The 13,669-nt window shown below is 50.3% G+C and overlaps 1 protein-coding gene across 1 annotated transcript; it reads right to left on the bottom strand.

Moving 5' to 3' along the window:
• Positions 1-1,319: 1,319 nt before the first annotated feature.
• On the bottom strand, positions 1,320-4,243 carry LOC103651447 (CASP-like protein 4U1). Its single transcript, XM_008677075.4, has 3 exons — positions 3,084-4,243; positions 1,909-2,044; positions 1,320-1,800 (listed from the first exon to the last, which is right to left on the bottom strand). Exons 1-3 carry the CDS (start codon positions 4,046-4,048, stop codon positions 1,612-1,614), a joined length of 1,290 nt encoding a protein of 429 aa, XP_008675297.1. The 5' UTR covers positions 4,049-4,243; the 3' UTR covers positions 1,320-1,611.
• Between the last annotated feature and the right edge of the window lie 9,426 nt (positions 4,244-13,669).

The following is a 13,669-nucleotide window of genomic DNA, read 5'->3' as shown; positions in this document are numbered from 1 at the left end:
AACGTAATTTACAAAGTTGCTAAACATGTATTTAGGGAGTAAATTTTATGGGAACTATTGGAGGTGCTCTAATGAGCCATATTTGAGTCCTAAAAATTAAGATAGGATATAATTTGAAGCAGAGAATCGGGTATAGAATGCATGTGGATGGGTGGAGGAGTGGTGGTTAGGGTGCTTGGTTATAGTAATGAGAGCATATCATGTAGGCAAAGGACGCCGATGCTTCCATGCGTAAAATGCATCCAACCCATTCGTAGCTATTACATATTTGCACTGGTTTTTGTTGTATTGATGTAAAACAATTTTTTCTCTATTTTTTGGCAATGAGTTTTAACATATTAAATATTGGGTGTATACCTTTTTATCGAAGCTTTCATTTTTGTGTTTGTCCTAGTTGTTAGTTTCATTTATGCATGACGAAAAGGAGTATTAGAATGGTCTTAACTAAATATTAAAAACACAAAAATCTTCCAATGAGATAACTAGTGATTAGTGATCAATGTGTGAGACTGCGAACACAGTTGAGATGAGTTTTTGTTTGCCATGGGTTCTTAATCATGACATGTGATTAGTGGTCTAAGTGTGGGACTATGAACAATGGTTAAGATATGTTCATGTGTGTTATGATGATATAAGTGATTATCAAAAAATGATCTGGCTTTGGTTTGGTGTTAAGACTAATAAACCATGGTATTAAGTATGGTGCAATATGTATCTTAGCTTCGGACGGGTGTATATGTTGACCGTTAAGACTTAAGACGATCCACAATGATGAAGAAGGTCAAACAAGTTTTAGAGAGTCGCACCAGCAGTTCGAGGCGCTTGCTCATGGTCGCGGGTGAGGCGTGGTGGCGGGTGAGTCGGAGGCCTGTCAGCAGGACGGGCTGCTCGATGTCCTCTATGTTGATATGGAAGAATCTAGATGAAAGAGACGTAGACATAAAAAAGGATGGGAGATGAGGCTTAATATACGACGCCAACGACAAGCAGGAGGTAGCGCTCGTGGTGGTTATATAACTAGTTGCACATGCAAGAGATAAAGGAGGTGTTTGGTTTGAGAAATCACTCCATACAAGATAAGGTGTTGCATCATGAATTTATTTTTCAAATTTAGTGGGATGATTTCATTCCTCATATTAGTACTAACTAACTATGAGGAATTAGTTAGTGATGGATTAACTCATTCCATTCCAAAAATAAAAAAAATGATGAGTGAGAAGATAATAAACTAACTTATTTCTTAAACAAATACCCTAAAAGTTTATATTATTTGATTATTAGGCGAAACTTAGAGGAGATAATCAGATCTGCGCGACATATGACGAACGAAACCGGTGCTTTACATGAGTAGAATAGAATACAGAGGAAGTTGTTGATAATCTTATCGTACCTAACGGCTGATCAAGAAAAAAAACATTTGGGATGCTTAGAAATCCTATATATAAACAAAAGAAAAACATTATATTAGCCCCTGATAACAAAAATCATAAAAGTGTGGTCCTGATGCGCCAGTTAAAAAGAACAGCGTGTGCTCCGACTAATCCGTGGCTGTAGTTACTCCAAAATTTACAACTAGTAGTACTGGATCCCAACAATGTCAGGGCAGCCGTGTCAGACCATGCTGAAGAGATTAGCCGTGGAGATGAGCGCGTTCAGAGCGAGCATCAGGAACGCAATGAAGGACAGCCACAGGGCGCTGGTGATCTTCCTGTTGAAGGCGTCCGTGCCGAACCTGGACACCCACAGGTCGTTGCGCGACGCGGCCGCCGACGACGCCGACATGAGGAGGTACGCCAGAGCCTGCAGGGCGGCACCACGTCGACGTCGTGGGTGGAAGCACTAACGGATCAGTTCTTGCACATGACACGAGCAGTTTCGGTGGGGAATATATAGATGCGCTGCACTTGCCTGGTCCAGGAACAGGCTGCAGTAGTAGCTTGACATGCTCCGGAATATAAACCTGGGTGAGATCAGGCGGCGGATTTCGCCGAACGATTGCGCGATCGAGTAGGCGCAGACGATCACGTTCACTGCGACGGCGTACCTGCCATACATTCGTGAAGAACAGAAAAAATGTAGCTGTACTTGCCTCCATGAAGTGGGAGGAAGAGAAAATCTGAATGGATAAGCTACGAACGTGTCGTCTGTCCAGTATATATGTTCGGTAGATGGTTATTGAGCATTGAAAAATCATTAACCATTTCTCGATTTAGGAGGTCGTTCATTTCTTACGGAATAGAGGCATGCAACAATTTCTAGCCGGTTTGTTTCTCTAGTTTATATAAGTTTTGATCAGCTGGAATGATTTATGTTCTATTTCTGGACAAACGAACAAAGTCTTAGTGTAGATGAGAATCTATAAAATGAGATAGCCAAACGGGCCGACTCGACTCACGGTCCGTGTTGGGCATAGCCCGGCCTGTTTTAGGCATGGCCCGCTAGGCTCGGCTATTGAATCGGACTGTGCCGGATGGACCTACGTGTCGCGGCAACGCCCAGGCACGGCCTGTCGACCTGCTAGCCGTATTTGGCCGGCCCAGTAGCACACTATTCCATGTGAGTTTATTGTATAATTCAGCAAAAAATGTGTCATTTAGAGACTCAAACATGCACCCATATATATAAGAGGCTTAAACACATCCATCTAACAAGTGATGCAGTTTTGTTGTGTTATATGTTAAATTCATACACTAAATATATATACGATTAATTTTAAAATAAAAAATATAACCGTGTTGTGCGCGTACCAGCACTATGGGTTGAGATGATGGCTTAGACACAACACTATAGCCGTACCGAGTTAGACACTTGCTCTATGCTAGACGGGCCGGGTCCTCAGCCATGATTTTTTATGTTGTGTCTGGACTGACCTATAGTGTTAGTGTCAAATGACCCTCTATAGAATGCAGAGCAACTGCCAATGACCCTCAGATGGATTTTTATGTATTTATTTTTCAAATTTCGTTTCAAATTCCTTTTGTTTTAGAATGTGCTTGTAACAACTCCCGTCCACGTCCGAAGGAAATATGTAAAAAAAAAGGAGCCGAGACGAAACGCGTGGGGGCGAAGTGGCGATCACTGACCTGTACTGCAGGTGGTGGGCGTAGTAGTCGCCGGCCCATCCGGACGTCCGGGCGCTGGCAATGACCGAGAAGGCCGCGAGGCTGAGCACCGCCGTGGCCAGGCGCAGCGTCACCGACAGCTCCCTCCGCTCGCCGACCGCGGCCACGGCCGCCACATCGGGGGGCACGGATGATCCCGCGTTCTCCGCCGCCGCCGCGTGCTGCTCCTGCTGCTGGTCGAGGCGCGCCTTGCCGAGGTGCAGCGGCGACGTGACGGCCTCCTCGACTGGGTCGAAGCGAACCGCGACCGCAGCCGTGGCGGCCGGCGACGGCAGCGGCAGCGGCACCTTCGTCTCTGCGCGCTTGGGCGTGCTCTGGCCGCTCCTGTTATTATTGTTGTTGCTGCTGGTGTCGACCACGGGCGCGGGAGTCAGCGGCGACGGAGGCGTCGGCGAGGGCGACGGAGAAAGGGAGTTGGTGGCGGTGGCGAGCGACCTCTGCGAAGACGGCGACCGGGCGAGGCCCGTCGCCAGGCGGAGCGGCTCGCGCGCCGCGGCCTTCGCGCCCCCTTCTTCTCCTTGCCCGTTCTGCGCGGTGGGGGTGGGTGGGCTGGGCGGCGGCAGGAGGCGTGGCGCGGCGAGGCGCATGGGCGAGAGCTGCGGGCTCTTGGGGGCCCCGTCGCTGGGGAAGCTGGCCTCCTCCCGCGGCGACCCGTCGGCCAGAGACGGCGGCGGCGTGTGGTACTCGTCGCCCGGCTGTGACGAGGGAGACGGCGGCGGAGGCGTCTCCAGGGGCGGGGGAGGAGTGGGCACGGGCGGCGGCGACCTGTCCGGCGCCGGCGTTCGCGGTGTCGACGGCATGGTGTGCGTGACGGGCGGCGGCGACCTGTCCGACACCGGCGTTCGCGGCGTGGACGGCATGGTGTGTGTGACGAGCGGCGGCGGCGGCGACCTGTCTGGCGCGGGCGTCCGCGGTGTGGAGGCCATGGTGTGTGTGACGGACGGGCCGATACCGCGCGCGGAGGGAGAAAGGGATCGGGGAGGGGAGGAGTTGCCGTGTGTATATGGCCGTATGGGAGGTTACGTGTAGCTTTCCCAGTTTTATGCTCTTCTTTCCTTTCGTTTCGTTCAGTTCCCTTCCCTCGTCGCACTTTGCTTTGTGGAACTTCCGTCCCACCTGTTTTGCTGCCTCTACGCAGAGCCCAGTGGCAGGCGCAGAGCCCAGTGGCAGCACAGCGGCTGTTACAGTTTTTTTTTTTTTGTCATCAGAGGGCTAAAGTCGTTTACGAATTATTCACGATGATTCCGCTTTCATTGATTTGGTTTGGCGGCAAAAAGGCGTTCGTTTTGCATGGTTCGTTCCTGATCCTGGGCTCGACTCGTCCTGGAAGCTAGGTGACACGCACAGATCCAAACTATTGCTGCTTTTGACATTGTAGAGTTCGACTACGCCCGACCGGCAGATGCAACCCCTGTCTCCGATGGCGAATGGCGCTGCCGTCGTCCTCGACCCCCAGTCTCCGTTGAGGGGGGCCCTTTCCTCCGCGGGCGGGGGGAGCGCTTCCCCTGTCGTCGGTCTCGGGAAGCCTCCATGCGCGGCGTGCTCGGGGTCCTGCCCCCAGGCCTGTCCTCGCCCAGATCCGGTAAGTGCCTCCCCAATCTCGTGGCCTCTGTGCGGTGTGGTTCCTCCCAAACGCGTTCAAGATCTCCCCCTCCCAGATACTCCGCATCCTGTTCCGCACTGGTTTGTTGGACCCGTTCAAGATCTGCAATCTCGGCCTTCATTGCCGCGTCTCCCTGCGTCTGATTCATCCGACAGTGTGGCAGTCTACTCGCCGGGCTACCATTTCCCCTACAAGGCGGAGGGGGCTTTGGATTCTGGCTGTGTGTTGTCCCATCGCCGTGCTAGAGGGGCCCCTGCCGCGTCGCGTGTGTGCAGTCAGCCATCCCCTGCAGCTCCCAATGTCAACGAGGGGGGATGGTCTGTTGTCCGGCCGCGGCATTGGTGGCGCAAGATCTTGCAGGATCCTGGTGGTGCTCCACGGAACCTTCAATCGGACAAGAAAGGCTCTAGACTTTTCAAATTGAAGCTCAGGGGTAAATGCTACAACTGCCTCTCATCTGCACATCTCGCGTTCCGCTGCTCGGCCCCTACGCGCTGTTGGCACTGTTTGAAATCCGGGCACCGGGCGAGATCTTGCAGCCAAAAAGGATACCAGGGACCATTCAATGCTACGCTCGTCAACACTGAACCAACCAAGCAGTCATCAAGGGGTTCCAACTACCAGGAGTTACTGCCAATGCCCAGCATCCCCCATAAGTACCAGGTCCCTTCCCAGGAGTCTTCTCACGGTCAGCTGCACCCAATCCTCAAGAAGTCCTACCTTCAAGCTGTCCAGGAGGGTCACGGTATGGAGGCGCGCTACCCAGGAGATCCTAGGGGGAGGCCTGCGCGTGCCTTCTGTGCGGTCTCGGCGACCGGTTCCTTTCGTCGTCGGAGAGATGAGTTGATCGACAAGGCCATCGTCTGCTCCTTCGACGGCAACAGCCATGAGGTGGACACTCTTTCCGCAGGGGACATGCTGAGGGAAAAGTTCAACCTGCACCACGGTCAGTATCAACTAGTCAAGCATTTCCCTGAGCAATTCTTTATCGTCTTCTCGGACCCGAGGTCGAAGCAGTGGGCGCTGGACAGGAGATCGGTCTCGTTTCGAGGCCGGATTTTCCATTTTGGGGATTGGTCGGAGGATTGCTATGCTAGAAAGACTAACCTTGAATTTAGAGTTAAAGTCCGGGTTGAAGGAATCCCGGTACACTGTTGGGGGGAAGAAGTGGCTTCAAAGGCCTTGGGCAAGAGCTGTGCAATTCACTATGTGCAAGAGCGCACAAGGCGTAGGGAGCGCACCAGGTCATTTGATCTCTGGGCTTGGTGCTCTGACCCTTGCGACATCCCTAAAGAGGTCTTGCTAACTGTTTTAGAGCCTGACAGGGAGCTGCCTCCGGTCAACTCCCCTCTAACTTTGGTTGGTGCTCAGCACGATGCTCCTGCTGATCTGAAACCTGGTCATGTCTACACTCTACGCAACCACATAGAGGTGGTGGAGGACCTCTCTTTCCTTAGTGGGAGGGGAGCTAGTGGGAGGGGAGCCAGGGGGGGTCCGTCTAACCGCAAGCAGCGCAGGGAGTTTGTTTGGAGCTATGGTGCCCCGGACTCAGTGGGCGAAAAAAGAGATCGTGCTGAAGATTTCAGAGGAAGAGAGACTGTGCGTCGTGACTGGGATCATGATGATGATAATGGGGATTTTCAGAGAGATAGACGCAGCGGTAACCGCCGACATCGCAGCCTGTCTGGATGGGCGCGTTCGTCGCGATGCCGGGGGGGTATGGATGACTGCTACAGTTCCAATGACAGGCATGGGCGATCGACTCCATTTCGTCGCCATGGCTGGGGGATGACGCCGTCATCCCGCTGGGTACCCAAGGCAAAGGTTAGGACAGTCTCTTTTGCAGACCCCATTGTTACTGCTGTCTGGCCACAGGTGGAATGCCAAGGGAGACCTAAAGATGGTGGAGGCAAATCCGGTTCGTTGGGCGCTGTTAACATGAATTCATCGCTGGGACCTTCTACCTCTACGCGCAAGGTACCACATACGGTCAAGCTCGCTAATGTTTTCACCTCAATTCACAATAGTTTAGACAGTGTGCTGCCTTATTCCTCTAGCGACAACCTGCTAATTAGGAGCACGAATATTCCAGCCAACACACCAGCTGCCCAACCGATTGAGCTTAGTGAGGATTCAGAATTGTTTTCATTTCAAAACTGTTTAAACAGCGCCCTGGGGGTCTGCCCAGGTGTTGATCTGGGCGCTGTCAGTCCGGCCGGGTGTTTAGAGCCTCTTCCTGCGATCGTTAATCAAGATACTAGCGACAACCTTCTCAATCTGTGCACAAATAATCCAGCCAACACACCAGCTGCCCAACCGATTGAGTTTAGTAAGGATTCAGAATTGTTTACATTTCAAAACTGTTTAAACAGTGCCCTGGAGACCTGCCCTAGTGTTATTCTTGGCACTGACGGTCCGACCGGGAGTTTAGAGCCTCACCTTGCGATTGTTAATCAATATACAGATTGCACCGCGTCTGTTGCTGATTAGGCTGTTCCTGCTGATAGCGGCTATCAGGTTCCTTTAGGGGCTTCGCCTGCTCTGGGAACAGGGTCCCATCCACAGCTGCTTAATTTCATTGCTGAGATTACCCATCCGCCAGAGCCACCTCTGATTCCGACCCCACCAAAAAGACATACTTTAAAACTCCAGAAGCAATCCACCACTAAAAGGGCAAGTGTTAGGCTGGCTGCAAAACATCGTTTTAAGTCCGGGAATAACAGAGATGCAATATCCAAAGCCCAGGAAATCCTACTGGCCAAGCTTAACAACTCGGCAGCAAAAAATGTCGGTCGCTCTAATTCTTCTAATCATGCTGATTTCGATGATTCACTTGAACAGGTGGCAAGTTTTTTCACAAAACCTCTTCCCAAGAAGCATATGGAGGCAATCTTGGAGTTGATAAATCAAGATATTGTGAAGACAACGAAGAACAAAAAGAAAGGGAGAAAGGTGACACCTGCCCTCAAGGCTGTGGATGTGGGAGAGAGCTGAGCCCCTGGTCTGGGCACGTCGGTGGTGATTTTGGTGAACAATGTATCCTCAGATGGATAGCCTCGCTCGGCGCAGCTCCGTTCCATACGTTCTTGGTTGTACCTCTGCTAGCTTTAGCGATTATAGGCAGTGCCTTTTGTTCCGTGGCATGCCTTTGTATCTCTGCCCTTTTGGTTTATGGTTTGGGGCTGAACTGTGTCGTAGCTCAACATTCCACTGTTTTATGGCCCTAGCTTCTGTTATTTTGGTTCTGCAGCGTCTCTTGCTGTTTGATGAGTGCTGGCAGCTTAGTATCTCAGCTTCTGTTATTTTGGTTCACCAGAGTCTCTTGCTGATTTGTGTGAGCTGGCAGCTCAATGTCTCTAGTAGACTGGATGTTTTTACCTTATGAATCCGAACTGTTCTATTTTTTCTTGGAACGTGCGGGGGTTAAATGATCCCGCTAAGCGCGACAGCGTGAGACATACGATTCTGTCCACCAATGCTTCCATTGTTTGCCTTCAAGAGACAAAGATTTCGAGTTGGACAAATGTCGTATTAAAGGAAACAGTAGGCGCCAAATTAGCCAACCAATCTTTTCACCTCCCTTCTTTGGGCGTCTCAGGTGGCATCCTTATTGCCGCTGATCCTGATTTTTTCGACATGACTCTCTTGCCAAGTTCAGCAGCATATTCACTATCGGTGAGGATCAGTTCTAGGCTGGAGGACAAGGTGTGGGACCTCACGGGGGTTTACGGGCCACAACTAGAAAATGAGAAAATGATATTCCTCTCTGAGCTCCGGTACATCCAATCAATGGTCAGACCAGAATGGATTCTCCTAGGTGACTTCAACATGATCAGGAGAGCAAGAGAGAAAAACAAAGGGTCAATCAACAGAAGAGTGATGAGGCAGTTTAATAACACAATTGATGATCTGCATCTCCTTGAACTTGAGCTAACTGATAGAGCATTCACCTGGTCAAATGAACAAATGAGTCCTACCATGACTAGGATTGATAGGTTCTTCGCAACAACTGAGTGGCATGACCTGTTCCCCTCGGCTGACATTCATTCCATGTGCACCATGACTTCAGACCACTGCCCGCTTTTATTGCAAAGCCACTCTTCGGGTACTTTCTACCAAGGGTTTAGGTTCGAATCTTTTTGGCCTAAGATTGAGGGGTTCAACGAGGTGGTCCATCAAGCTTGGAACTCTACAGTAACCTCAAATGATGCCATACTTCGACTGCACGTAAAGATGGCTCGCACTGCCAAAGCTCTTTCGGCTTGGAGACGTAATACGGTTGGCAACTTCAAAGTGAAGATGGCCATCATTCAGATCACCCTTACTCTACTGGATAAAGCTCAAGAGAATAGACAACTTTCCTCTGAAGAATTTGATTTCAGGAGGACTCTTAAAAGCAAGATTCTTGATATTACCTCCGCTCAGAGGGCAAGTGCAAGACAACACTCTAGACTCACCTGGATGCGGCTGGGCGATGCTAACACTAAATTCTTTCACCTAACAGCCAATAATAGAAGGCGGAAAAATTTAATCAGATCGTTAATTAAAGATGACACTTTGTTAACGAGTCAGGAAGACAAATTGAGTGAGGTACAACTTCACTTCGATCAGATGCTAGGCACGACAGGTAGGAGGAGCAGTGCTGTTCACTGGGACCACCTGGGGTATGCCCCCTTTGAGTTATCTGAGCTGGACAACTCGATTGAGGACAATGAAATTAAGGATGTTGTGATGGGCCTTCACTCCGAAAAGGCCCCCGGTCCGGACGGGTTCATTGGGCTGTTCTATAAAAGCTGCTTCGATTTGATAAGATATGATCTTTCTATGGCAATAAAGGATTTTTTCCAGCATAGATCCAAAAGCCTTCATCTGGTCAATGAAGCAAACATCATCCTCATACCAAAGGGGGAAAATGCGGATAGAATTGCGAGGTTTAGGCCGATCAGCCTAATCAATAGCTTCATGAAAATTATAACAAAAATCATGGCAAATAGGTTGGCTCCAAGAATGAACGATATTATCTCCAGTGCTCAGAATGCCTTCATCCAGAACCGGTCAATCCATGACAATTTTCTGTATGTGCAAAGGGTGATTATGAACCTGCATAAAAATGGTAATCCTGCTCTCTTCGTCAAGCTCGATATCTCCAAAGCTTTTGACACCCTAAATTGGGCATACCTCCTGGATGTGTTAAGGGCCTGCGGGTTCTCCCAGAAATGGCGCAATTGGGTGGCTGACATTCTGGGATCTTCCTCCTCGAGAATAATTATCAATGGGCAACGTTCAAACGCAATCAAGCACATGCGTGGGGTGCGACAAGGAGACCCACTTTCCCCCTTCCTTTTCATTTTAGCGATGGATCCACTTCACCGGATGATTGAGAAAGCCGCTGACGAGGGATTGCTTGGACAGGTTTTACCTAGAGGGGCTAAGTTGCGATGCTCTCTATACGCGGATGACGCGGGTGTGTTCATTAAAGCTGATAAATCAGACTTGGAGGTGCTCAAAGGGATTCTCAACGCGTTCGAGGGGTGCTCTGGGCTAAAGATCAACTATGACAAAACAGAAATTTACCCAATTCGTTACCCGGCAGCATTATGGCCTGCGCTATCGGAGGTGTTTCCGGGCAAATACTCTAGCCTCTCCGGGAAGTACCTTGGGTTACCCCTTCATTTCAAGAAAGTTAAAAGGAATGACCTTCAACCTTTAATCGATAAAATCAACAATAGGTTGGCAGGTGTAACGCCCCGAATTTTTGCAGTTGAATTTTTTTCTTTCTTTACTCGCCAAAATTCGGGCGTTACCTTTTCTTTTTCTTTTTCTCCTCGCTAAACCTTGACCTTTTTCAAAGTTTAGCGGGATTCGGTTTGGAATTCCCGTATGTATAAAAACCCTAAATACTTTATGTTGTTTGATGCACCATGCCGCCCTTGCATTTTTGGTTGTTTGAAAGTGCAATCGCATTCATCTAAAAGATCGGATTTCGAGAACAAGCGGAAAATCTTTTATCTTTCTTTCTCTCTCTTTCTCTCTCCCCTTTCTCTCTCTCCCGCGCCCTGGGCCGACCCCGGCCGGCCCAGCCGCCCCCTGGCGCCCCCCCCCCTTGGGCCCAATTGGCCCAAGCCGCCCCCCCCACCTCCCCTTTTTCCCCAAACCCTCTCCCTCTCCCTCTCATTTTCTCTCATTCTCTCCCTAGCGCCGCCCCTACCCCTGCCCTAGGCCGCCGCGCCGCCCCCTGCCGCCGGCCGCCCCTCGCCGTCGATCCCCGCCGGTGAGCCCCCTCCCCCTCCTCCCTCTCCTCCCTCCCCTCTTCTCTCCCCACCCCCGCGCGCCCCCTGGCCGCGCCGGCAGCCGCCCCAGCCCCGCCGTGGCCCCTGGCCGCCGCTGGCCGGCCCTCGGCCGCGCCCAGCCGGCCCCGGCCGCTCCCCTGGCCGCCCTGGCCCGGCCGCTGGCCGCCCCCAGCCGCGCCCCGCCCGGCCGCCAGCCGCCCCTAGCCCGCGCCCCGGCCGCCTGGCCGCCTGGCCGCGCCCCCCTGTCCCGGGCCGGTTCAGCCGGCCTCGGCCCCGGCTCAGCCGCCCCCGGCCCCAGCTCGGCCGCCCCCCGCGCTCGGCCGCCCCAGCTCGGCCGCCTGCCCCCGGGCCGGTTCAACCGCCCCTAGGGCCGGTTCAACCGCCCCCCCCCCTCTGTTTTTTTTATTTTTTTTTATTTTATTTTATTTACTTTCTGTGATCATAATTACTGTATTTTAAGTAGGCTAATCACTGTTCATGCTATGGGAAAATAGGAAGTTTAATTTAAAATTCCGTTATGCTATTGATTCACGTAGTTAATTGTTTACCCTGTGCAATGTTGATCAACTAAAAGTGATTAGGTTTCCATTAGTATATATAAATATATATAACAGAATTATTTTGTTAAAAACCAATTGTGTCATTAGTGCATAAGATTTAACCCCCTGCGAGACCCTTTCTTGTTTCTTTCTAACCATAACAAATGCGATATCGAATGTCATACTTGATGCATATTCGCTTTATTTGTTATCTTGTATGGTGTACTGTTCTTTTGTATTAAATATGTGGATGGATGTATGTATGTTTGCGCTCGCATAGAGAACGATCCGGTCGGAGAGCCCGAGGAATTCGCAGGAGAAGCCCCTGAGCAGCAGTCGGTTGGTGGAGGCAAGTGTCCTTTGACCTATCTATGTCCTATTCATTATTTAATTCACCCCCCGCATTACACATTTATACCTAAGGATTGACTAGCTTCTGTTATCCCTGTCCTTGTTTACCTATCTGGGTTGGATTATTACTGTTTAGCTTTATGCTATTGCTCAACTCTAATCAATGAACATGATGTGGTTATCTATGATACGCTGTTTTCCCGTTCTTCTTTATGATCATACTTGTGGTTTTCAAGGGGACTCGAGCGGTTTCTCGAGTGCCTCTCCGTAAGGACCTGTTCTATGGATGACCGCCCGGGAAAACAGTGCAACCATGAGGGTGGAATGGGGTGCCCTTAGCTGAATAATTAGAGGATCCGGGATGTAGTTCACTTAGCCGTCGTGCCGTCAATGGGGCTCGGTGTATGCGGCTCGCTCTGCCAAGTTTGGGTTCGCCCCTTGGGGAGGAGTGCGGTGCATTTAGGAAACCTAACGGGTGGCTACAGCCCCGGGGAATCTTTGTAAAGGCTACGTAGTGAAACCCTGCCTATTCACCTTGGTAGTGTTTAAGGGTTTGATCGGCCCGAGGCAAGAGGGAATCACGGCTTGTGGGTAAAGTGCACAACCTCTGCAGAGTGTTATGAAACTGATATATCAGCCGTGCTCACGGTTATGAGCGGCCAAGGGAGCTCCAGTGATTAGTGGTACTTGATCAGAGACATTGTGGTACAGGTGGTTATGAGATTGATGGTTCTGGTTATGATTATGGTATTGGTAAGTGGTATTCTTTCCGTTTGGAAAGGATACATTGGGTTAATAACTTGGGTTAATGTTAAAACCTGGCTTTCTACTAGTAAGTAATAACCTGACCAACTAAAAGCAACTGCTTGACTTATCCCCACATAAAGCTAGTCCACTACAGCCAAACAGGATACTTGCTGAGTATGTTGATGTGTACTCACCCTTGCTCTACACACCAAACCCCCCCCCAGGTTGTCAGCATTGCAACCACTGCTCAGGCGAAGATGAAGCTGTGGAAGGAGACTTCCAGGAGTTCCAAGACTACGACGAGTTCTAGGTGTGGGTTAGCGGCAACCCCCAGTCGGCTGCCTGTGAAGGCCGCGTTATCTACGTTTCTTTTCTGCACTTTGATTTATTGTAAGAACTATATGGACGTCTCAGACGTATGATGTAATCGACTATTTCCCTTATTAATACTATTTTGAGCACTGTGTGATGATGTCCATATTATGTAACTGCTGTGTACGTGAATAACTGATCCTGGCACGTACATGGTTCGCATTCGGTTTGCCTTTTAAAACCGGGTGTGACATAAGTGGTATCAGAGGCGTGCTGACTGTAGGACCGCTAACCTAGAGTAGAATGGTCGTTCTAAGGACTATAGACCTTTGTCTCCGCCTTGACTTTGACATCCCTTCAAAAGTTGGTCCTACTGACCAAACCTATGTTCTACTACATATTATACCTTGCTGAAAATTATGTTTTATTCTGATCCTTCATTTATTTATGATTCATTACTTGCTGGTCATATTAATTCTGTTCTCACCCTTTTGCTTGCGATGTCTTTTGTAGATGGCTCGACTTAGACACACTGCACGAAAGTCAGTCATCCCCTTCTTACCTTCCCGCCTTGCTGAGCGTCCGCTTCGCCGTCCCGTGGCCGGACAGTCCAGCCACTTGGAGAGACTACACCACCGCCTGCGTGAGGAGCAGGAGCGTCGACGACAGGAGCAGCAGAGCTCTTCCTTCTCGCTCCACCAGGAG

Source organism: Zea mays, chromosome 3, assembly GCF_902167145.1.
Source record: "Zea mays cultivar B73 chromosome 3, Zm-B73-REFERENCE-NAM-5.0, whole genome shotgun sequence".
NCBI classification, from domain to species: Eukaryota; Viridiplantae; Streptophyta; class Magnoliopsida; order Poales; family Poaceae; genus Zea; species Zea mays.
The sequence above is the reverse complement of the archived record's forward strand: the minus strand, read 5'-3'. Positions and strand labels throughout refer to the sequence as shown.

What these genes read in the sequence shown, in the direction of transcription:
- LOC103651447 (XM_008677075.4), bottom strand. Translation starts at nt 4,048, where the DNA reads ATGGCCTCCACACCGCGGACGCCCGCGCCAGACAGGTCGCCGCCGCCG. An exon ending in GCCCACCACCTGCAGTACAG is followed by an intron (nt 2,045 to 3,083) that starts GTCAGTGATCGC and finishes AATGTATGGCAG; the next exon opens with GTACGCCGTCGCAGTGAACG. An exon ending in GCAGCCTGTTCCTGGACCAG is followed by an intron (nt 1,801 to 1,908) that starts GCAAGTGCAGCG and finishes GCCGCCCTGCAG; the next exon opens with GCTCTGGCGTACCTCCTCAT.